The following is a 23,373-nucleotide window of genomic DNA, read 5'->3' on the forward strand; positions in this document are numbered from 1 at the left end:
ACTCTGTGAATAGTCCTCTTGATTTCAGTGGGAGTATTCAGTCTAAGAATGGATATGAGAATCTGGCCATGGACTGAGAAGCCAGTGGGGAATGGTAGTGAAGCACAGTAGCATGTAGAAAGGGCAGATGCCAGAGGATTGCTATGAAAAGCCCTTAGAAACACTTTGTCAAAACCCTGGCTAAACCAGTCTCCAGGGAACCTGGAGCCCCATTGTAGGGCTTTTCTCATCTATAACTTGTGCAATGACACATTTACCTTATCATGAAATATAATTGACAGCTAACAGCTTCATACCAGGGTTGGGATTTCAGTAGAAATTCTTCATTTAATTCCTGAGGTCTTTAAAGATAAGGCCATTTTGCTGCATCTGCAGATGATGGTGACAGCTGTGATATAATGAGAAAGAAACCCCAGTTGCTACACCCTCTAGGCAGTAGCTTATCTGCTTTATGATCTGACCTGCCTGTACTGTATGCAATGGAATGCTAACTCCTTTGTGTGCGCTTCGGGTGTCATTTTCATGCTCTTCTTTGTTCCCGATCTGCAGTGCTGTATCCACCTTCTGGATGGCCAATCCACATAACAACCTTATAAACTGTGCAGCTGCAGGATCCGAAGTGAGTACAAAGGTTTCTTATTCGGGAAAATTCAGAACAACTGCAAAAGCCCTGCAACTTTTGGTTTTCACTGTTTTCACTGCTCAGGCATTTCTAAAAGCTATATATTGATGCAGCTAGTGCTGCAAATGCAATCTCCTTTGCTTCACCTGCCCATTTCTGGCCATTTGCTGAAGTTAGGGACTGCAGATCTGGATTACTTTTAACAAAATTCCCAAACCAGAGCCTGTAAAAATTTAAGACCCAACCTTCCTACTCCCATTAAGTCAATGGCAAAGCTCCTATTGGTCGCAATGGGGACAGGCTCAGTCCTAAACCAGTACTTGAATGCTATGTAGGGCTGTGACATTTAAATCCATGCTAATGCTAATTCTACAGAAACTCTAACTCAGCTCAGTTGTCTTTGTTTGTTTGTTTTTAACTGAAAAAATAAACAAACTAAAGTATGTTGCCCAAAGTTTCCAAATCTCCATGCTTAAATGTAGGCACCTATCAATTTTGGGCACCTAAATAAGTGGTCTGATTTTTCAATGGTGCTAAGTGCCTGAAGCTCTCATTGATTAAAGTAGGGTTTGTGGGTGCTCAGCACCTCAGAAAATCAGGCCAGTTTACTTTTAGGTGCCTCAGTATGGATGCCGAAGGCTAATTTTAGGTGGCCTGGAAATGCTGGCCCTAACTGCTTTTGTGTGTGGTGGGGGCAGGGGGCTCTTTTCCGTATAGTTACAGAGCAATACCACCTAGTGTTACATGTCCTGAAATCTGCTGGCTTTCACCTTGCACCATTTCCTGGTAAGCCCCTGTACCAATGTAAATCTGTAAAGTTCAAGTGAAGGCTCACGCTGTGTATTCCCTTTTGCAGGAAACAGGGTTTTGGTTTGTTTTTCATCATGTGCCTACGGGCCCCTCAGAAGGAATATATTCTCCAGGCTACACTGAGCACATTCCAATGGGGAAATTCTACAACAATCGGGCACATTCCAACTACCGAGTGAGTCTGCACGCAATGAAAACTATCTTCATGTCTAAAAACACCACTTGATTTCTCCAGCTTTCTGAGCCTGCAAGCTATTAAGTCCTGTGATTTCTGATTCACTACAAGCAACTGCAAACTAATTTTCAGCATATGTATCACAAACAAAGTGGCTTGTTTGCTGGTATAATATAATTACAGATTCTGTTTACATTGGATTCCCTTTACTATTCTTGGGATAAAGGCTAAACTTTCTCATGGGACATTGGGAGATAAGAGGGTCTTATTTTCACTCCTTTCCACCAGGTCATCGGTCTGCTTTTGCTCTTCTAAAATGGCGCTGCAAGCTGCATCTTTTGGCAGCTTGCCTGGTTTTAGACCATTGCTGCCAATGTTAGCCATTGATCAAATAGCATCTGGTAGACAAAATAATTTAAGCTCAGTCTAATCACTTTCTAAATCTCTTTACTTATTCAGCCCAGACATACTACGCTGGGAAACTGTACACTGAGCTTCTGAGCCTTCATCTGTTACTTAATATCTTTAGATTGCAGCACGTATTTAATTGGCTAGCGAGATGGGTTGAACAGGTGCTGGAAAACACAAGGGGCTTTTTAAGGGGCTGCAGACAGAAGGTGGTAGAGTGGACAGTCCTCCTGTTTCTCATGCCACTTGCAGAAACAGTAACCTTGAAAGTGGGCCATGCTGAAATGATGCATTATAGGACACAGAGAGTGGCTGATGCTATGACACAATTCTCAGATGTACATCTTCTAGGAGCAGCACTTCTGGGCAGGATTTCACAGCCAGGTTGCTTGACTATCAACGGGAATGGATTTTTACTTAGCAAGGGGCTGGTATTTCAATTCCACTCCAACTGGAGTGGTAATAATTCTAATAAAATACAAATATTTTTCTGGAAAGCCATGTTGTTAGCTAAAGATTCTCCAAAAGCATAAGGCACCTACCCAAGTCAGAGAGAGCTAGTAACTTTGAAGAGAGTGACGTTTTGCTTAAGTGATCAGGACAAATCTAACAAATTCTGGTCCTTCTTAAAAATCTTTGCTTTGTACTATAAATATTGCAACATCTTTCATTGGTGTTGGTCTAGGTGGTCTTTTAAATGTAGAAGGCCAGATCCTCAGCTGGTGTAAATCAGGATAATGCCTTTGACTTAAAAAAAAAACTCCTTGATGTTTTACACCAGCTTGAAGATTTGGCCCAGAAACTTAAAACGACATCATCATTTTCAAGTGTATAAATACATCACAAAGTTCCTTTTCCTCCCCAGGCTGGCATGATCATTGATAATGGAGTCAAAACCACACCAGCATCTGCTAAGGACAAAAGGCCTTTCCTGACACTGATTTCTGGGAGGTAATGCATTGTCCCTGGTTTGATTTGGAAAGTTATGTGTCTAACACAGTTTGAGGGCTGGATCCTGCTCCCCCTGGAGTCAATGGGAATTTCTTCATTGTTGTCAGTAGATGTTGTATAAAATTCCTAATGAGCAAAAGGCTTCACTTTCCCCTTGCCATCAATGGGGTGTGGCCTACCTGTTCCATTGCAGTCCGACACTCTCCATAAATCACATTGGCGGGTTTGGTACTTCCCACACAGCCAGGTACAACCACAGTAGTTGATTTTTACAAGCTAGCTGGTGAGGAGTGTAAACTCAATCCATTAGAGTGATTGTTTTAAAACCCCTGATAATACCTCAGAATTCTACTGAGGACTGTTCTACACTGGAAAGTTAAGTCAACCGAGTTACATCATTCAGGGATGTGAAAAAAGCACGGCCTTTGAGAGAGAGAGAGAGAGAGAGAGAGAGAGAGAGAGAGAGAGAGATCACGGCCTTTGAGAGAGAGAGAGAGAGAGAGAGAGAGAGAGAGATCACGGCCTTTGAGAGAGAGAGAGAGAGAGAGAGAGAGAGTTAAGCTCACCTAAACCCCAGGGTATACAGTGCTAGGTCTACAGCATAATTCTTGGTCAACCTAACTACTGCCTCTCAGAGAGGTGGATTTACTATAGCGACAGAAGAATCCCTTCCATTGCTGCAGTAAGCATCTAAATCAGAGATTTTGATGTTGCCTCTTCATATACCAGAATATGTGCCTTGGAAAACTGGCTATGGCATATACACAAAGTAGCTGATTCCAAAAAGTTTGTGCCTTCCAATTCGAAGGCTGGAATGAGCCCTGAAAGCTTAGCAATTAAAGAGTGTTGCTGAATGACAGTCAGACTTCCTGGAACAGATTCTATGTTGCGTAGAAGTGTTGTAAATTGAGAATAACTCCATAGACTTCATATTCTGCTTTCTGTTAGAGAAGTATAAATCCATGCTAACTCCTACTTCCAAGAGTTATTCCAGACATACACTGGTATAAATGAGACAGAATCCATCTGAAAGTGAATGTTTGTTAGTGTCTAGAGAATTCACTGGGATCTGTAATTTCACCATGAATACCAAGTGACTTCATAATGATGAAGCTGGCAAAGTGATGTTCATTTGTTGGACCCTTATGATCATTATGCTCAATTTAGGTTGATGTGATGGCTTATTAGGTGAAATAAAATGCTGTTGAATATCTGTTAATGATTTGACAGCCTGGCCTCACTCCACATTTCTGACCCATGAAGTTTAATCTCAGTGCTGCCCATTACTGGCACTGACATGGATGCCAATCTGTCAGGTTTTTCTAAACTGCATTGTATTTGACAGAAGACACTTAGGGCTTGTCTATATTACCCACTGGATCAACGGGCAGTGATCGATCCAGCAGGGAATGATTTATCGTGTCTAATCTAGACACAATAAATCAACTGCCAAGCGCTCTCCTGTTGACTCCCGTACTCCGCCAGGGTGAGAGGCGCAGGCGGAGTCGACAGGAGAACGTAAGTAGATCTGAGTACATCGACTTCAGCTACATTATTCACGTAGCTGAAGTTGTGTAACTTAAATCAATCCCCAGGCCTTAGTAATGATAAGGATAGCTGCCCCCGAAGAGCAGGAATAAATGACACCCCAACATGCAGTGTAGTTGTAGCTGTGTTGGTCCCAGGATATTAGAGAGACAAGGTGGATGAGGTAATACCTTTTATTAGACCAACTTCTATTGGTGAACAAGACGAGTTTTTGAGCTACACAAAGGTTGATACAATAAAAGATATTACCTTACCCACCTTGTCACCCAACTTAACATCTTTCTATCCGAGCTTACACAAATGCTGTCACCCAAGTGCAGGCTGACAGACAACAACTGTGGAAATGCTTTACTGCTGTTTCCATTTATCCCTGCTTTTTTCCTCCATGACTCCCCAGATCATCATTTCATCATGTGTGAGAGCCTGCAAGCTAATAAATCTCATTATTAGTGGCCTGGGTGACTTATGGTAGGAGCAGCAAAGAAGATGTCATCATGGTCTCAAAATGCTTTCACTTTTATACCATCTTTGCTTTTCCACACAATGCGCAGTTAGCCTGCGGAACTCACTGCCACAATATATCCATGTGGCCAAGAGTTGAGCAGGATTAAAAGAAAAGAATTGGACATTTATATAGATAATAAGAATCTCCAAAGTTATAGTTGAGAGGATTTTAAATAATCCCAGGAGTTAGAAAGGATACAGTGTCATGCTTTGGGACATAAACCAACATTTAACTAAAGGAAGAAACTTTTCCTGGACGGGTTATTTCACGACTGACTATTGGAGATTTTCTCATCCATTCCTGGTAGTTGGTACTGGCCACTGTCAGAGAGAGGCTACAGGACTGGATGGTCCATAGGTCTGATTCAGCCTGACAATTCCTGTGTTTAGCAGAAATAATCCCACCAAATGTTTAACAAGTCAATACAGCAGTTGAATCTCACTGGGGTAGACAGCCTTCCACTGACAACAGTTTCTGCTCTTCTTATATTTACAGATATAGTCCACACAAAGATGCTGACCCTTTGAAGCCTAGGGAACCTGCGATAATTGAGCGCTTTATTGCATACAAGAACCAGGAACATGGGGCCTGGCTGAGGGGTGGAGACGTATGGCTGGATGACTGCCAGTGAGTTTTGCCTTATTTCAACCCTCGGAGTTCAACTCCGTGTTTATGGCAAGCATAGCTGTGGTTAGACTATTTATATCGCTTTGCACCTTGCATATGGTGATGATTAAAATAAAAACCAAACGTTAAGAAAATACAGGCATTATTTTACACAAACAAAACCTGTTTTGTCTGAAGGGAAGAGTCTGCTGAATTGTTTTTGAGTGTGCTTTTTGTACAGATTTTCAAAGTGGCAGCAAAAATTGGCTCAAATAAACCATTCTATATGAAAAATGAAGAGCTTAAAATAAACAAAATAAATCATAAGCCTAACCAGCCTCCCCGGCTAAGCTTGGGTCATGGTTCAGTTTTTTGTGGTTCAGCATTGTGCTGAATAAGCCAGTACCAAGGAAACAGACATAAAACTATGCATCATGATAGGGAGGGAGAGGGATTGGGGAAATGCACATTGTACGCCCTTTGAAAGCAGTTTCCTGTGCTACTCAGAACAGATTCTCTTTGCATTTGGGAATGGATGATCTTCTTCAATTTCTGCTTCTGATCCAGTATCTTGATAGCAACCTCAATTAACCAAGGCAAAAAAGTAAAAGCTAGTTTACAGGGTACATTGCACTACACTAGTACAATTGTCTGCCTGTATGTAGTATCCAGTGCCTGCAAAAACTGCCTTACCTTAGAATAATCCAAGCCTTTTAAAGTGACCACTGGCTATAAACTGGCCTCCGTGAGACCAGCAAGAATGAAAGTAGGTCAGAATGGACAGAAATATGATATCAAGCCGCCTTGTTACTTGTCCTTCATATGGACTGTGTTAGCCAAAAATGTTTAACATTCCTGCCTTTTCAGATTAGTTGCATGTTATTTCAACATTTGCATTCGTTACTGAAATACCGTAGTTTCTAAATAGTTTCTCCATCTTATCAGTTTTTGGCAGTGTCCTTTGGAGTGCATCTGAGGCTGCAGCCTTCAAACTGTAACTTGTTTTTATAGCCATAATCACAGAGTTAATTTTCATTTCTGTTGCTACAGTAAGACCTATGTATTACATTAACAAAGCAAATATTAATGTGGCATGCAGTACATGAACCTTTCATGGGACTGGAAGAATAATACATGAAAAATAGATAGCATGTAATATGCTACCACCTATTGACTGAATCAAGGAAATTGTTTTTATTCTGTTCCCACTGATTTTTGTCTTGTGCGTGACAGTTTAAGTTCTAGTACCAGGTTGTAACGGTGATGCTTGTGTCAGTATACAATAGAGATGGGTTCAAACTATAACATTAATCTCTGTGCCTGGATTCTAACATACTCCAAGTTTGGGGGGTGTTTGGAACTGGCATTCTGGTCTGGCCCATTATAAAAATAAGAACCATTTGTAAAATTAAGATCCAGGTCCAGATTCGGAGTTTGAATCTCACCAAAGCTCAGTAGCGTTTTGATCCAAAGTTTTGATTCAGGTCTCTCTCCAGTCTGTATCTGATCACTGATGAAACAGAAGTCAGAACCTTCTACCCCTTTTAAGCTGCTGCATAGAAAGGCTATATGACTTGAGTAATAAACACAGAGGTGCATAAGGGGGAATGTGTGTAGGGCAGAGGATTATTACATGACAGAAAATAGTTTGAGACATACAGAACTTGCTTAAATAACTTTGAAAGGGTCATGGTAGACAGAGATGGGGGGAGGAGAGAGGCTGATCAGTATCCAATAAGTCCTTCTCCCTGCAATGGCAGGATATAATCCCAGTTAAAGATCTATCAAACTGCCACTACACTTGATCTATACACCTTATGAGCCATGCTACAAAACTTTTTTTCATAAACTGGAATATGAACGAAATTGCTAATGTTTTTAGTTCGCCCCACCCTCCCACTTAACATAAGGAAGCTTAATTTTGTTAATTAACCACATCCCTCCTTGTTCATATTAAAATCCTTACTGGTTTGGATATGTCAGTTTGGCATTGCCTAACTTTGGGAAGAACGAAGGATCTGTATCGTTGCGTGTGAAGCACCTCCCCACTCCTTTTCTCTCATTGCAGATTTGCTGACAACGGCATTGGCCTGACCTTGGCAAGGTAAGCATTATTCATTTCTAATTTTCCATCCCCCTACTTTGACCTATGTTTCCAAAATAGAGTTTGCCATAAGCAACCCCTTTAACATACAGTCCTGTCTCTCCTAGCGGCGGAACTTTCCCACATGACGATGGTTCAAAGCAAGAAATAAAGAACAGCCTGTTTGTCGGTGAGAGTAAAAACGTAGGGACCGAGACCATGGACAACCACATTTGGGGGCCTGGAGGCCTGGATCACAGTGGAAGGACTCTCCCCATAGGCCAGTAAGTTTTGCTCAGCACAAGTGAACAGTTCCCATCCCTTCTGTTTGTTTAAATTTATATATTTTTTCAGCACTATTTGGTGTAATTTAAACTGAAGAAATTATACACAGAGGATTTTGTTTCATGTCTCTTGTTCCCAAGGTCCTCGTTGTGCAGCTGCTGCTGGCAGGCATGTGCTTGCAGGCTGCCAGGACAGCATCAATACCTGCTTCGTGAATGGGGCTCGGGGGATGGCTGAAGTAGAGGAAGAGTTTGCTAACTGGGCCAAGCTTTTCAACTGTGTACATGTAGTCAGCAAGGGTCAGGCAATGCAGCAATCTCCACCCGTATCAGCTGTCAGTCACCAAGGAAATCTCTCAGGACCCCTGCCCGGGCTTTGGACCAAGCAGACTTGCTGCTGAGGTCGCATGATCTTTGTGCCCTTGTTAAATGTTTTACAAGCTGCCTGTGAATTTCACAGGTGACCTCGTCTGTGATCTTGGTGCTCTGAGTTGGTTTTGCAAAGGCAAAGATATTTTCTTGTTGTTTTTAAAAATGTAACTACCCCAAGAGAAGCCTCCAGGGCACAAAGAGCTTGAATGTCATATCTTTCTGCATGACACTCCCCAGTTCTGCTTGTCAATGGAGGCACAGTAGGCCTATCCTCTATACCAATAGTGAAATGGTTTTTCAGTACCCTGTTCTACAGTCCTTTGTCTTCAGTGGAAGTTGTGCATAAGAGCTCCCGAAGGCAAGGAGCACTCTCTTGAATGAGAAATTCTTGTGTGAGGAAGGACCACTCATGTGAGTAAGGGATTGTGGCCTTGTTAATTATGAGCAATCCTTGACATGTTTTATCCAAGCCTGTTAAAGAGTTAAAACATCACAGTCACTCAAATCAGAATGTGAAAAAGCATGTGTCTTCTCTGCCTTTCCACTGGTATCTAAATGATGTCTGGGTTAATGTGCTCTGGAGTGTGCCAGCTCCCTTAAAACTGTATCCTAGGCAGTGCAACAGTTTTTTGCTTCTTTGCAGGCCAGTTTTTATTTTATTTGTGCCAGCTATCTTGGGATTTTAGCCCTGCAGTGATTCAGAATGAGGAGTGCAGATCTGATCGGTTACAGGTTTTGCTGCTGCTGCAGAACTTGTTTGTGATTGCAGCATGAATTTTTTCTTTGTAGGTCAGTGCCCTGGCATTATCCAGTGTTCTTTGCCTTTAGGAGTACAGATAAAGATGATCTGCTTAGACACGAGAGACTTTGACTGAACTCCTAAGAACTGAAGGATTGCACAGGCTAAAACAAAAGCAGCACTAACTCAGAGTTATCCTGCTGGCTGGGCGAAATATCAGCTACCGAGCAAGCATCATGTGGCTATCCATTATCTAAGATACAGATTGATGGTAACTCATTCTGATCAAATCTCCTTCTTTCTGTTTTTCAAATATGTTTCAGCAATTTTCCAATTCGAGGGATTCAGTTCTATGATGGGCCGGTCAATATCCAAAACTGTACGTTTCGCAAGTTTGCTGCACTAGATGGTCGCCACACAAGTGCCCTGGCATTCCGGCTCAACAATGCCTGGCAGAGCTGCCCCAATAACAACGTCACAGAAGTTCTATTTGAAGACGTTCCCGTGAGTTATTCCTTAAAATGGGCTCCTTGTCATTTGGTTCTGGATGTGAGTGTGATGGTGAAAAATATGATTCAGGAAATGGCCACTGGGAAGAACCAACATCAGAATTGGAAGCCTAATAACCTAGTCCCAATGATTGCTATGTTTTTAGCAAATTAGTTGTAAATTAGGGATAAGAAAACTGGTTTGAATTAAAAAAAACAAACAAGCCCAACTTTCTCACAAACTCAGAGCAAACCAGAACCGGACCTATTTCCCCCAAAGCTTGTTTCCCATATAAATAAATAGCATTTCTATAACCGTGAGCCTCTGAGCTACCAGAGGCCTGATTCCATTCCCATCTACAAAGAGTAATTCTACTGAAGTTAAGAGAGGTATAGTTGGAGTAAAACCAGTACAGGCGAGAGGAAAAAAGTCCCCTTTTGTTCCAGGTGGGGTAAGATGTTGAAGTGCCAGCATAGAAAGGCTGTTCTTATAAAAGTTCCAGCCCAATCAGAAGGAAGAAATACCAAGGAACATCCCTGTGAGCAGAATCTAGGTTGAATTCTGTTCTTATTTACATCTGGTAATTCCATTGACATCAGTCCCGCAAACGTAAATGAGAGCAGAATTTGGCTCAAAAGTTTCCGATCTGCTTTGAATAAGCATGTGAACTTTTGGGTGCTTGTTTGAACCAAACCAAGAAATTAATTAGAATTAATCCTGATGAGAAAGAAATTGGCAGGTATTTTTGCATCCACTTGAACAAATACATGCCTGCTGGTCCTGAGAGTGTCCCTCTTCCTGATGAAATGTACCTAGCAGCTGTTTAATCCAATTAACAAGCCTTGCAAGTGTATTTACAGACATCTGTGGATTGAACGAATGATTCTGATTGCCTCATGTTTACTAAATACCAGATATGCTAATATTTCATGAGAAAAGTTGATTGAAAATCTTTGTGCCAAGTGTATGGTAGGGAGAAAAAAATCCTCAAAAGTGTCCAACCCAGCCTCAGCAACATTTCATCAGACTGGTTTGTGACATTCAATTTATTTAACTTGGATAAGAACCACTGGTCAGAAGTTACATAAGCAGCCATGTCCCCAGGGAGGCCGCTGATTGTTCCCAGTGTAAGTGCAACTTTATGTAGCATACACATTTTAAAAAATGAAGAAGTAGAAACACATGAGCTGGATCAGATAAAATAAAAATGTCCCTGAACCTTCCAACAAAATGTGAACCCCAGGATGGAGGCCAGGAATAGAATGCTGGTGGTTTGTCGTCTACCTCTTTCATTCATGGTCAACAGGAAAGGGCTTATGACCCAGCAGACTTCTGCTGTGCGTGACTTAGCTCTGCTTTGGCCTCAAGCACTGACCATGCATGCAGTATGTAGACAAGGAGGGGGCAACTCAAATATTCTAGCAAATGTCACTAAAATTCCTGTTAGCTGACAAGACCAATACTACCAAAAGTGTCCACAGATTTTGGGTGCTCCTTTTTGGCGGGCACCCAGCCTGAGTTACTCAGAGCCTGATTTCCTTCCACAGGTGCTGAGCACCTAGAAGCTCCACTGACTTCAACTGGAGTTGTGGGTCCTCAGAGCTTCTGAAAACCAGATCTAAGATGTCTCAAGATGAGGACCCAAAATCAATGACCATTTTTTAAAATATTGGCCCTAATGTACAATTAAATTTCCCCATCCTTACAGTGACTGGCACATCCAAATGCCACTTCTTGTCCCAACTATTTTACAATGCTAGTTAAAATCAAACAATTCAAGCCATTCAAACAACCACAGATTTGTCCTTCACTTAAAATGCTAAGTACTTAAAATACTTAAATTGCTCCTCTGGTATGTAAATATATGTCACTGTTCTGTTTAGATTACTTCAAGAGTGTTCTTTGGAGAACCTGGACCCTGGTTCAATGACCTGAATATGGATGGTGATAAAACATCAGTTTTTCATGATGTAGATGGATCTGTGTCAGAATATCCCGGCTCCTACCTTATAAAGGAAGATAACTGGTTGATCAAACACACAGACTGTATTGATGTGCCAGATTGGAGAGGCGCCATCTGCAGTGGGCACTATGCACAGGTACAAAGAATTTACATTACACCACTTGCATTGCATTTGGAGTACAGGTTATAGGTTTATAGCTATTTTACATTTCCCAGTACGGTAGGGCTTGAAGTCATCTTGAACTCAGAAATATGCATTTTTATAGGACACTCAGGGTGTCATAGCATTTGGCAGTGCATCTACCTGCATGGTTTTGCACACACACGAGTTTGATTGTCAATATTATCGTACAATTTCAGAGGCACTTTAAAAATTTTGGGCATGAATATGAAACAATGAAAAGAACACTGCACTTCTGTAGCAACTTCCATCCAAAGATCTCCAAGCATGTCAGAAGCATTCATAAATTAAGTTTCACAAACTAACTCTAAGATAGGGAAGTGTTATTTTCCACATTTTTATGGGGGAAATTGTGTCACAGCTAAGTTAGATGACTTACCCACAGCCTCGTAGGAAGTCTCTTGTAGAGGCCAGAATAGAATCTGGATCTCCTAACTTCCATTCCTGTGACTTAGCCACAAAACTATTCTTCTTCCCACAAAAGCACCTGGTACCACTGCCTAGAACCAGTCCTTCACTCTCTTTTATGTGCAGTGACCTTTTTTAGCTTTGTTTTAGGTACTGGAAGTGTTTTCAGAATAATGTACTTAAAGCCAATTTATAGCCATCTATCTTATTAAACCAATTGTGACTGTTTCCCTAATCTAGATATACATCCAGGCATACAAGTCAGCCACCCTGAGAATGAAAATAATCAAAAACGACTACCACAGTCATCCTCTCTACTTGGAGGGGGCTTTAAGCAAAAGTTCTCCTTACCAGCAGTATCAGCCAGTTATAACACTGCAGAAAGGTTATACCGTCCACTGGGACAAGACAGCACCCGAGGAACTAGCTATATGGCTCATCAACTTCAACAAGTGAGTGATTCCTTCAAACCCTACCGCACAAAAGTAGCATCCCATCTCAGTAATGTAGCTGTAAATGGTTAAAGAGTGATGTTACTGAAATAGTCATGAGAAGGTCTTTCAGGGTTGACATCATTATTCCATGAAGCCCACTCTGAATTGCCCCATCTTTTAATTTGTCGTGATACTTATGTCCCTCCGAATACATTTTTTTTTTTTAGATGCCTAGGATCAAATTAATCCCTGGTGAATAGATGCCAAGGGTATTAGATCAGGGATGAGTGTAGCCTATATTGCTTAAGTAGCACATAGATGTTCTCTTAAAGGCTAAATTATGTTAACCGGCCAGGAAAAAAGTGTTACATTTCAGAGTGAACTATTTAACTTGGCTGATGACGTGCCCAGGAAAGTCATAGTCATGTGTCTATTATTTGTTATAATGTGGTTCTTTGCTATTTTAGGAACGATTGGATCCAGCTTGGGTTGTGTTATCCTAAAGGGACAACATTTTCCATTCTCTCAGACATCCACAATCGTCTCTTGAAGAAAACATACAAAACAGGGACCTTCTATAGGACCTTGCAGATGGACAAACTGGAATACAGATATCCTACCAAGGGATACTATTACTGGGATGAGGACACTGGGTAAGGAAAGAGCCCTTGGTCAACTGGATAGATATGAGAGAGCCGTCTGACCCAGAAAGTGTTTGGCCAAGACCAACATTCAAATGCAAACTGGGATCACAACAAACAGATTCCTTGAGACCCGATCAACTTTTCATTTCCTTCTGACTCATGGTGGCTGCCCTTCATTCATGTGCTTCCCAGCCACAGCCCCTCGCTTCCAATGGCTCCCAGTGCCAAATGAATGTACAGCAGGGTAAAAGGAAAAGCAGAAAGAGGACCCAATTCTTAGCAATGAAGTTAGGTTGAACAAGCATAAAACCCTTCTCATTTCAAAAATTCGATCTAGGAATCTTAAACCACAACCATGTATGAGCATCGACATGTGTGATGCATAGCTGCCCAGTGGATTTGAACAGGACAAATTTACCCCTTGAGGGATAGGACTCTTTCTTATAGGAAATTGAGGCTGGTTTATACATAGAGAGAGAGAAAGAGATGTATATTTATAATAAATACTGGGGGGCTAGCGCTCCCTCAATGGGAATATTAGGAGGGAGTGGATCTATGTTTCCACCTCCACAATATCTCATGGAGGAGGGACTGGGGTGGCTGTGATACATGAGATTGGACTGACCACTGGGGAGCAGGAAGATCTTCTTGGCCACCTTCTGGTCACCATGGGCCCCAGTGGAGACACCTGGCCTGATGGAGGGGCAGGAACACATGCACTAGCTGCTAGGGTGGGGGAGAGGATGGCACAGGGGACTGGCACCTGGACAGGGAGCAAGGGGACAATAGCACACATGGTGCCGAGCACCTGATGAGAGGTGGGGAAGTGCAGGGCACCAGCCATGGAGGAACTGCTGTAGGAATGGCCATCAGAACTACCAGGAAGCCCCTTCCCAGCCTGGATGGGCTGCCCATCCCCCCACTTCCATTCTCAGTTACTCCCTTTTGCTCTCTCTCTTATCCCTCCACCCCGGATTCACAGGGAATATCATCCCCCCTCTGAATAAATATATATACACACAGTGATTTATGTAAAAATAACAGACCTCTAGAGCTATATAAATACATAATGCGAGATGTGGTATAAATATTCTGTTAGCATCAGTCTAGGATGGCCGTATTACACATTTGTTATCACAAAGCACTGAGATGTACTCTATTATAACCTGGACGTATTCGTTTTGGTGTGTAACGCCCCATGATTTGTGCATTGTCACCCCCAATCTGCAGGCTGCTGTTTCTGAAACTCAAAGCCCAGAATGAGAAGGAGAAGTTTGCTTTCTGCTCAATCCAAGGCTGTGAGAGAATAAGGATCAAAGCTGTGATCCCAAAGAACTCTGGAATCAGTGACTGTGAAGCCAAGGCCTATCCAAAATACGCGGAAAATGCAGTAGTAGATGTGCCGATGCCTAAGAAGCTCTCTAACACGCAACTGGTAAAGTACCTTGTTTGCTATTACATTTCTATGACCGTTGTTCTGTTTCCTTGTAAATTTACAAGCTTTATCATCATCATTCCATGTAGCCATGGAGACCATCTCTATAAGAACTACTCTACCCTGTGCATAACTTTCTGAAATGGTCCAGAAGTGTATAGCAACCTAAATCAGCCACCAGCTAGTACAGAAAACTCAGATTCATAAAAGGAAGAGATACTTAAAGCTGCAGCAGGTGTTCCCTAACCGTTACTTTTCCATACTATATGCCTGCCTCCTAGGGATAGGTGCTGGATACTCCTGGGGGCAATGGGGATAGCTCTGGGGTATTGAAGACCGCATTTCACAGGAAGAATTTGATGTAATGATCGGGGTGGAGTGCTGCGCACAGAAACACAACACACAAAGTGATGAGCAGGGCGACGGGTTGCTCAGGAGAACTTGATTGTGCTCTGGTGAGAGGTCTGCTGCATGGCTGCAGGCCACACCTGCCTAATAGCAGAAGCAATGCAAGAGGGGGGATTGCATAGCTAAAAGGTTGTCTATGCTGCAAAGAAAAACCTGAGGGCACTAAGTTCGGAGCTCAGGTCAATTGACGCAGGCTCACAGAGCTCAGGCTGTGGGGATGAAAATAGCAGTGTGGACATTTGCACATCAAGGCTTCTGCTGAAAGACAGGTTCATGTTCTGCCCCCAGCCCTGCCTTGTCTTACCTTTCTCACTTGGAGCAGGCATGCAGGATCAAAGCCTCAATCAACTACATGTCACTGCCCAAAACAAAACTTTCCTTTCTGTGAAACTACAAAAATTTAAATGTTGACAGGATCAGCTCAGAAGTTAAGATTTCACCCAGATTTCATCAACAATGTAATTTGGCAAGTGTCAACGTATTAGGTACTTTTCTATTGTTGATTAAACTGCTAGGAAGCTCTTGTTTAAAATAAATAGCATTTGGGGAATGTACAAAAGTGGAAAACAAGTTTTCTATTTTTAAACAGAATAATAAGGACCATTTCCTAGAGCTGAAAATACAAACCTTCAAGACCAGATACTTCCACCTCAGGGATGACTTTGCATACATTGAGGTAAGTGGTTCCTTCTCAGCCACATTTGTTGGACTTTTGAAATACATAGGTTAAAATTCTGGGGATTCACTCAGAATTTACTGAGGAAACTACCACTGATCGTTTCAAGAAATTAGGTCATTCAGGCTATGTCTCTTATGAAAACGAGTAGTGCAACATAATAGGCAAAAATTCAAGTTGGTCCAAGCTGGGAGATAGGGAATCCTATCCCTTGAAGCAAAGAGCAGTTCAACGCTGCCATGCCACAGTCATGAGGTTTCTTACAGTTAACTGTTATGAACTTGAATTTCTTTGGCACATCAAGAGTTTTTTTCTTTTCTGCAGGTTGATAATAAGAAGTTTTTCCTCGCTGATGATGGTATCCAAGTTGTTGTGATCGATGGGGAACATGGAAAAATTGTTGACCGAATACATTTCAAAAACTCTATTCTACAGGGTATCCCAACACAGATAGACAATTATGTCACCAACATCAAAAACAAGTGAGTAAATAATCCAGTATGTAATAAAACTTTAGCATACAGGAGAGTTGCTGAAATGCTAACCCTTTTTCTTAGCCCTGGTCACCTGATATGGCTTAGTTACAAAATCTTAATGACATGGTTCATGACCTGATTCAGTTGCATGACATGGCTCAGTATCAACTTCATCAGAATCCAAATGCTGAGTTTCAAAGTGGCTCTAAGGCATGGACTGTAAACTTGTGAAAAAACTGTCATTATCAGTTCTTGAACCACGATTCTCCTAATCTGTTTTCATATTGCCTGAGTAATCTATTAGTTCTCATCAGATGCCACTGATAAAATATATGCATGTTATGTGCATGTGTTCCATCCCTAAACACATGTGCTGTGTGTTTTGATTTCTGTAAGCATGCTAGCCAAAGGTCCAGAGCAATAAAACTAGACTGTTAAGTACCAAACACATGTTCCGAGCAGCTGTATCTTGGAGCACAGCAGTCTAGCCAGCCTGAAATACCATAGAAACCATATCCATGCTTCTTAAATTGAGGATTGTGTTCTCTGCTCATATTGGTTTGTAGAGTATTAATACACATAATTGTTGGTAGAGGTATTTATTCTTATCTTTTATCAAGTTATTGATCCATGAGAGACCTTCCTTCTTATCTCATGACAGCTTACTTTGATTAAGAGCTATTGTGAGGGACCTTGTCAAAGGCTTTCTGAAAATCTAAGTACACTATATCCACTGGATCCCCCTTGTCTACATGCTTTTTGACCCCCTCAAAGAATTCTAGTAGATTGGTGAGGTATGATTTCCCTTAACAAAAAACATGTTGATTCTTCCCCAACAAGTTATGTTCACCTATGTGTCTGACAGTTTTGTTCTTTACTATAGTTTCAACCAGTTTGCCCAGTACTGAAGTCAAGCCTATTGGCCTGTAACTGCCAGGATCACTTCTGGAACCCTTTTTAAAAATTGACATCACATTAGCTATCCTGCAGTCATTTGGTACAGAAGCTAATTTAAATGGTAGTTTACAGACTACAGTTTGTAGACCTGCAATCTCATATTTGAGTGCCCTCAGAACTCTTGGGTGAAAACCATCTGGTCCTGGTGACTTATTACTGTTCAGTTTATCAGTTTGTTCCAAAACCTCCTCTAATGACACATCAATCCGGGACAGTTCCTCAGATTGTCACCTAAAAAGAATGACTCAGGTTTGGGAATCTCCCTCACATCCTCAGCTGTGAAGACTGATGCAAAGAATTCATTTCGTTTCTCCGCAATGGCCTTATTGTCCTTGAGTGCTCCTTTAGCATCTTGATCATTCAGTGACCCAACTTGTTGTTTAGCAGGCTTCCTGCTTCTGATGTACTTAAAAGAAAATTGCTGTTACTTTTTGAGGCTAGCTGTTCTTCAAATTCTTTTTTGGCCTTCCTAATTATATTTTTATACTTCATTTGCCAGAGTTTATGCTCCTGTCTATTTTCCTCACTAGTATTTAACATCCACTTTTTAGAGGATGCCTTTTTGCCTCTCACTGCTTCTCTTACTTTGTTGTTTAGCCATGGTGGCTCTTTTTTTGGTTCTCTTACTATGTTTTTTAATTTGGAGTGTATATTTAAGTTGAGCCTCTATTATGGAGTCTTTAAAAAGTTTCCATGCAGCTTGCAGGAATTTTACTTTTGGTGCTGTATCTTTTAATTTCTGTTTAACCAATCTCCTCATTTTTTTGTAGTCCCGCACCTAATTTTTGTGATGTTTTCCCGACAGAGGCTCATTGGGGGTGGTTTCGAGGTGCAGGGGCAATGGGACTTTACAGGGGCTTCCAGGTGAAGGTTGTTGGGGCTCAGCAGAGGGGTCTGGGTGTGGGGGCCTTAGTAGGGGGGTCTGGGTGCTGGGGGAGTGGGGCTTCGTGGGGTGGGGGTTTGGATGCAGACAGTTGGCTGTTGGTGTGGGGGCCCAGGGTAGGGTGACCAGACAGCAAGTGTAAAAAATCAGGACCGCGGGTGGAGGGTAATAGGTGCCTATATAAGAAAAAGCCCCCAAAATCGGGACCGTCCCTATAAAATTGGGATATCTGGTCAACCTAGCCCAGGGTAGGCGTTTGAGTGTAAGGAACTCTGTGTGGGGTAATCTGGGTGCAGGAGTCCGGAAGCAGGGGGTCTGGGTTCAGGAGGGTTCCAGATGCAAGGGCTGACATGCTGTGGGGTGGGATCTGGGTATGGAGAGCTGGGTGAGGATGGTGTGGGTGTCTGGGTATGGGAGGTCCAGATGTACAGGGGTTGGGTGGATGGGGGAGCAGCTCCCCTGTACAGTGACCCCTCTCCCCACAGCTGAGGAGTGATGGGGGCCAGAAGCAGGGGAGGATACTGAGCTTCCTGCAGTTGACGGAGGTTTTTTGGGGGAGGGTGTCTGGCACAGACCCAGCTGCGCCTTGCAGGAGAAGAGGAAGTCCCAACCTCTCCTAGTTCCAGCCCCGCCAGGACTAGCAGCTGACTCCCGGCTCAGGGTAGGAGCCACTGGTTGGAGTGTTTCCAGCCCCACAGTGATTTACCTTTCTGCCAGCTGCGCTGGGTGCCTGGAATGTTGTACCTGCTTTGCTAGTGAGTTGTGCATGACTGTTTGTTTTTGCAGCTTCCCTTTGCTTCCCTGTCAGAAAGCCATTTTTCTGTGGGGAAGCAAAGATATCAGCAGGAGACATTAGTTTTGTGCACGCACAGGGGTGCAGAATTCCCCAAGGAGTAAATTAAAGCAGGTGTGTGTGTGCGCGTGTGTGCATGTGTGTGTGATCTTTGGACTTAGCTCAGTGGTTTAAGCATTGGCCTGCTAAACTTAGGCTTGTGAGTTCAATCCTTGAGGGGGTGATTTGGGGATTGGCCCTGCTTTGAGCAAGGGGCTAGACTAGATGATCTCCTGAGGTCCCTTCCAACCCTGATATTCTATGACCTGCTGAGTCCTCAACTCCCATTGAAATCAATAGATGTGAAGAACAGTTAACACCTCACAGATCCTAATTTTGCAATGTGTATTTAGTAGGGTAGTAACCTTGGATTGTTCTCCTGCTCTTCTGAAATGTTCTCTTAGCCCTTTCCTCCATTCTCCTGCCTGCTTTCTGGAAATGGGATATAGCCAGACATTTTAGCTATAGCTGTTAAACGTACTATTTATCCAGGAAAGAAAAATGGTGTCTGCTGTGATGAATCTGTTTGAACTATACATTTTTACTAGCTTTTTTTCCCCTGGAATGACAGAACCTATTAGTTCACTCTAGGAATTTATTGCAGGCCAAGTTGTCATATTTTGTGTATGTTCATACTTTTGTGATGAGTTTCCCAAAGCAAATAGCTGGAACAAGTCGAAGCTATTTTTTTAAAGCTCCAAGACAGAAAGACTTAGCTGAAATAAATGATTTTTTTAGTAAAGTGAAAGGAAAAAAAAAACTAATATCAGACCAAGAATATAATGAAATACATGCTGTTAACCCGATTAGTTTTATAACAGTGCAAGAATTAAACATAACAGCTGAGGTTTAAGCTAAAAACAGACTAAAGGTTTGTCTACACTACAATGGCACAGGTATGATGCACCATAGTGTAGACACTTTCTACAGTGATGGAAGAGGTTTTTACATTGCTGTAACTAATCCACCTGCTTGACAGGTGGTAGCTAAGTTGATGGAAGAATTCTTCCATCGACCTAGCAGTGTCTATACTGGGGCTTAGGCTGGCTTAACTACATCTCTCAGGAGTGTGAATTTTCCAAGTTTTAGGTGGAGATCAGGCCTTAGGAACTATTAACCCTTTTGTTCCTGGTTTTTCCTTGTAATTGCTATATTGCCATTATCCCATTACAATGGATTTTAATGGAATTGTTTTGTTAAGATGTAGCTAGTCCATTCAGCAGCACAGCACTTGTGTTCTATGTCATAATGTCTGGAAAACAAGGAACTCTTGGATGGCTAATTATAGTGACAGTTTGTACTACTGTAACACAATTGGGCTGTTCCATCAAGGCTTTCTACCTGCAGAGCACCCACTCACATCACTGGGACACCTCACCTGGAGAGCTTGCAAGACTGACAAAATGTTTGACTAGTTTAATGTATTTTATTCTATCACCCTGCAACACTTCTTTAATGAAAAGGTGCATATTTGACTGCAAGGACCAGAGCCCATCTGGGCCTCATCGAAGTCAGTGGCAAAACTCTCACTTTCTTCAATAGGGTCAGGATTTCTTGGTACAGTCACTGGAGAGGTCTTGGTGCCTTGCAGAAGAATAGGGGTGCTAACGTCATTAACCTGCCTATACTTCAGCTTGGATGGTTCTATCTACAGAATGCCCCTTCCAGGTTCAATTTGATACGAGATTTTTCTTCACTTTCTGCCCTAACCTGTTTTATAGTGTTGCTTAAATGGCTGCTGAGTTTTACCCCAGAGGTTGCTGCAGATTTGTGATGGGTAAAGTAATCTGATTCCTGAACTGTACATCATTTGTACTTCAGTCTGAGTTTATAAAGCACCTGAGGACCTTTTGGAAGACTCATGCTATTTATAAGGAGACTAATAATGCACATTTATATCAAACATGCACTCAAAAAATTGACCCTCTGCACAGATTCTAGGGAGATGAATTTATTTGAGATTTAGTCCATTGCTGATATGAAAACAAAGCGTTAAATGAGAACTGCTTAGTGCATCCCAGATGAAGAACATTCCACTCAGAGTGGCATGCGATGGAAATGCTGATTTTGGACATTTAAACTGCTCTAGAAGTTCCATGTAAAATGAGCAAATTAAATGTGCTTTCTAATGGATTTTGCATATATGGAAAAGTGAATATGTGGTTAAGTCATTGGAGAACATCTAGTTCGCTGGTGTCCCAGGGTCACACTGATGGCAGACACAAATGCTTAAATCAGAGAAGTGACAAAAGTTTAACTATTGCTCGTTTGTTTATAAATGGCTTTGTTTTCTTTAGTTCTATAGTGGTGATGGCATCCAAAGGCAGATTCATTTCAAAAGGACCCTGGACTAAAGTACTGGAAAAACTTGGAGTTGAGAAGGGTTTTAAGTTAAAAGGTAAGGAATTTTAAAAATATAACAAATCAAAAGTTTGTATTTAACCTAACAAGTAAAAACCTTTAATATATCAACTGCTGCTAGTAAACTGGAGGAGGGATAGCTCAGTGGTTTGAGCATTGGCCTGCTAAACCCAGGGTTGTAAGATCAATCCTTGAGGGGGCCACTTAGGGATTTGGGGGTAGAAATCAGTACTTGGTCCTGCTAGTGAAGGCAGAGGGCTGGACTCAATGACCTTTCAAGGTCCCTTCTAGTTCTAGGTGATAGGTATTTCTCCAATTATTTATTTAACTGACCTTGCACAAATAAGTGGGCACTGTGCTTCTCAACTGGACTCGTGTCGGTGAGAGAGATGCAGACCTCCATCCTTGAGGACTGTTTGGGAAAGACCTCAGGATTCCTGTCACCCAGGCTCAGTGTGATGTCTGTCGTTGGGGAACAAGGCATAAGGAGAAGCCGCACTTACAGCATCCTGGTTCTGAATGGATGCTAAGATGGCATCATACCAGCTGTAGAGAAGGCAGTGCATTTTGGTACCCTTCGTGGAAGAAGTGCCCAGATAGCACCCTTCCAAGTGGTGGGGAGTGAAAATACCAAATTAAAGACCATTCTGCGTGTGTCCAGGTGTCTCCTAAACATCCAGACTGTTAAACAGAGTGCCAAATAGCAGCACAACTAAACAGCTATTTTAAACCGAGGCTTATTTAATCCTGCTTTGCTTGCATATGCCTAAATATTCCATCTCTACTTAACAATATTCTCTGTCTACAGTGCTATGATTAACACAGAATTGCTTTGAGTTCCCTCTTGAAAGTGCATCCTCTATAAGGCAGTACGTCTCTGCACACTGTCACAGCAATGACCATTGCTAAATGCTGTTCCCAAAAGTAATGACATAGTTTTAGAGAAGGTAGAGAACTTACTTCAGGCAAGATGGCTCTGGTACCTCTTTTCCATCTCTAACTTCTCTAGTCCTCTGATTTCACTAATGATTTCTTTTAAGATGGCCATTGGTTCAGAGATAAATCATGTATTCAAACTACCACACCTAGCCCCAACATCCAATGTGTCTGTAACTGACTGTATGATATTGTCATTGAGAAATTGTTGGTCGATATCTGCTCTGGAATTGCACATATTTACATTGCATCAAGAGGCACACCAGCCCCAAAGAGTTTGCCATTGGAAGCTACTGTGTAACTTTAGCAGGTATTTTCTGTGAGATATAGGAACCATTAAGAATTGAAAATGAAGTCTCCAGCCAGCACCATTACATACAAGGTGCTTCAGAAAGATCAGAGTGCACCTAGAGTCAGAGGCAAAGTTAGAAGTGTCCAGTTGGCTTGGACCTAATTGTGAGGTTCCTGTTTATCAAGAACCAAATTTATCATGTTGTTTGGCTAAAACAAGTCATTGTGAGCAGAGCTGTGTGGAGGACAGAAGTTTTGTTTTGCAAAGAATTTCAAGATTTCCAAATTTCCCTTTGTTCAAAATAGGAATAAAAGATAAAAATTTCAAAATTCTCTGCAAAGGGCAATTCTGAAAAGTGATATTTTGGGCCATTCATTTTGATTCTTACTTTCGAAGTGGGTATTAGATTATGATACATAATTTCATACAAAATGTGAAACAAAGGATTGTTTCAAAACTAAATGTTGAACCGTTTTATTTGGAAAATGTCAAAAACAGGACCTTTCAACATTGTGGTTGTTCCTCTCTGCATTCATTAATTGATAATAGCTCACATGACACACAGCAGAGTATGACCTTACAAACATCTAACACGTACAGCAGAAAATTTTATAACCAGAACGCACCCTCTTTAACACAGGTAGAGTGCATAGTGATTAGCTCCACGAAGTTTGCATGTGTGTGAGTGGCATGATGTCAAAGAGAAGTTTAAGATGTGACTTGGTTACAGGCTAGAAGTATCTACATGAGGAAAAAATATTTAATAATGGGCTCTTCATTCTAGTGGAAAAAGGTATAACACGATCCAATAGCTGCAAGTTGAAACTAGACAAATGCAAAGGCATACATTTAATTAGGGTAATTAACCATTGGAACATTTTTCCAAGGGTCATAG

The 23,373-nt window shown here is 41.8% G+C and overlaps 1 protein-coding gene across 2 annotated transcripts in view; it reads left to right on the forward strand.

Moving 5' to 3' along the window:
- Window positions 1-23,373, forward strand: part of CEMIP (cell migration inducing hyaluronidase 1) — a 142,702-nt gene that overhangs the window by 114,189 nt on the left and 5,140 nt on the right. For both annotated transcript variants that reach the window (XM_030577276.1, XM_030577277.1), the window contains exons 15-28: window positions 550-619; window positions 1,479-1,607; window positions 2,881-2,966; window positions 5,515-5,646; window positions 7,694-7,729; window positions 7,837-7,992; window positions 9,427-9,607; window positions 11,476-11,691; window positions 12,385-12,596; window positions 13,046-13,231; window positions 14,453-14,657; window positions 15,655-15,741; window positions 16,066-16,223; window positions 21,187-21,287. In XM_030577276.1, coding sequence (XP_030433136.1) covers window positions 550-619; window positions 1,479-1,607; window positions 2,881-2,966; window positions 5,515-5,646; window positions 7,694-7,729; window positions 7,837-7,992; window positions 9,427-9,607; window positions 11,476-11,691; window positions 12,385-12,596; window positions 13,046-13,231; window positions 14,453-14,657; window positions 15,655-15,741; window positions 16,066-16,223; window positions 21,187-21,287 — 1,955 coding nt within the window. The remainder of the gene's footprint in view (window positions 1-549; window positions 620-1,478; window positions 1,608-2,880; window positions 2,967-5,514; window positions 5,647-7,693; window positions 7,730-7,836; window positions 7,993-9,426; window positions 9,608-11,475; window positions 11,692-12,384; window positions 12,597-13,045; window positions 13,232-14,452; window positions 14,658-15,654; window positions 15,742-16,065; window positions 16,224-21,186; window positions 21,288-23,373) is intronic.

This window comes from Gopherus evgoodei, chromosome 10, assembly GCF_007399415.2.
Source record: "Gopherus evgoodei ecotype Sinaloan lineage chromosome 10, rGopEvg1_v1.p, whole genome shotgun sequence".
Lineage (NCBI taxonomy): Eukaryota > Metazoa > Chordata > Testudines > Testudinidae > Gopherus > Gopherus evgoodei.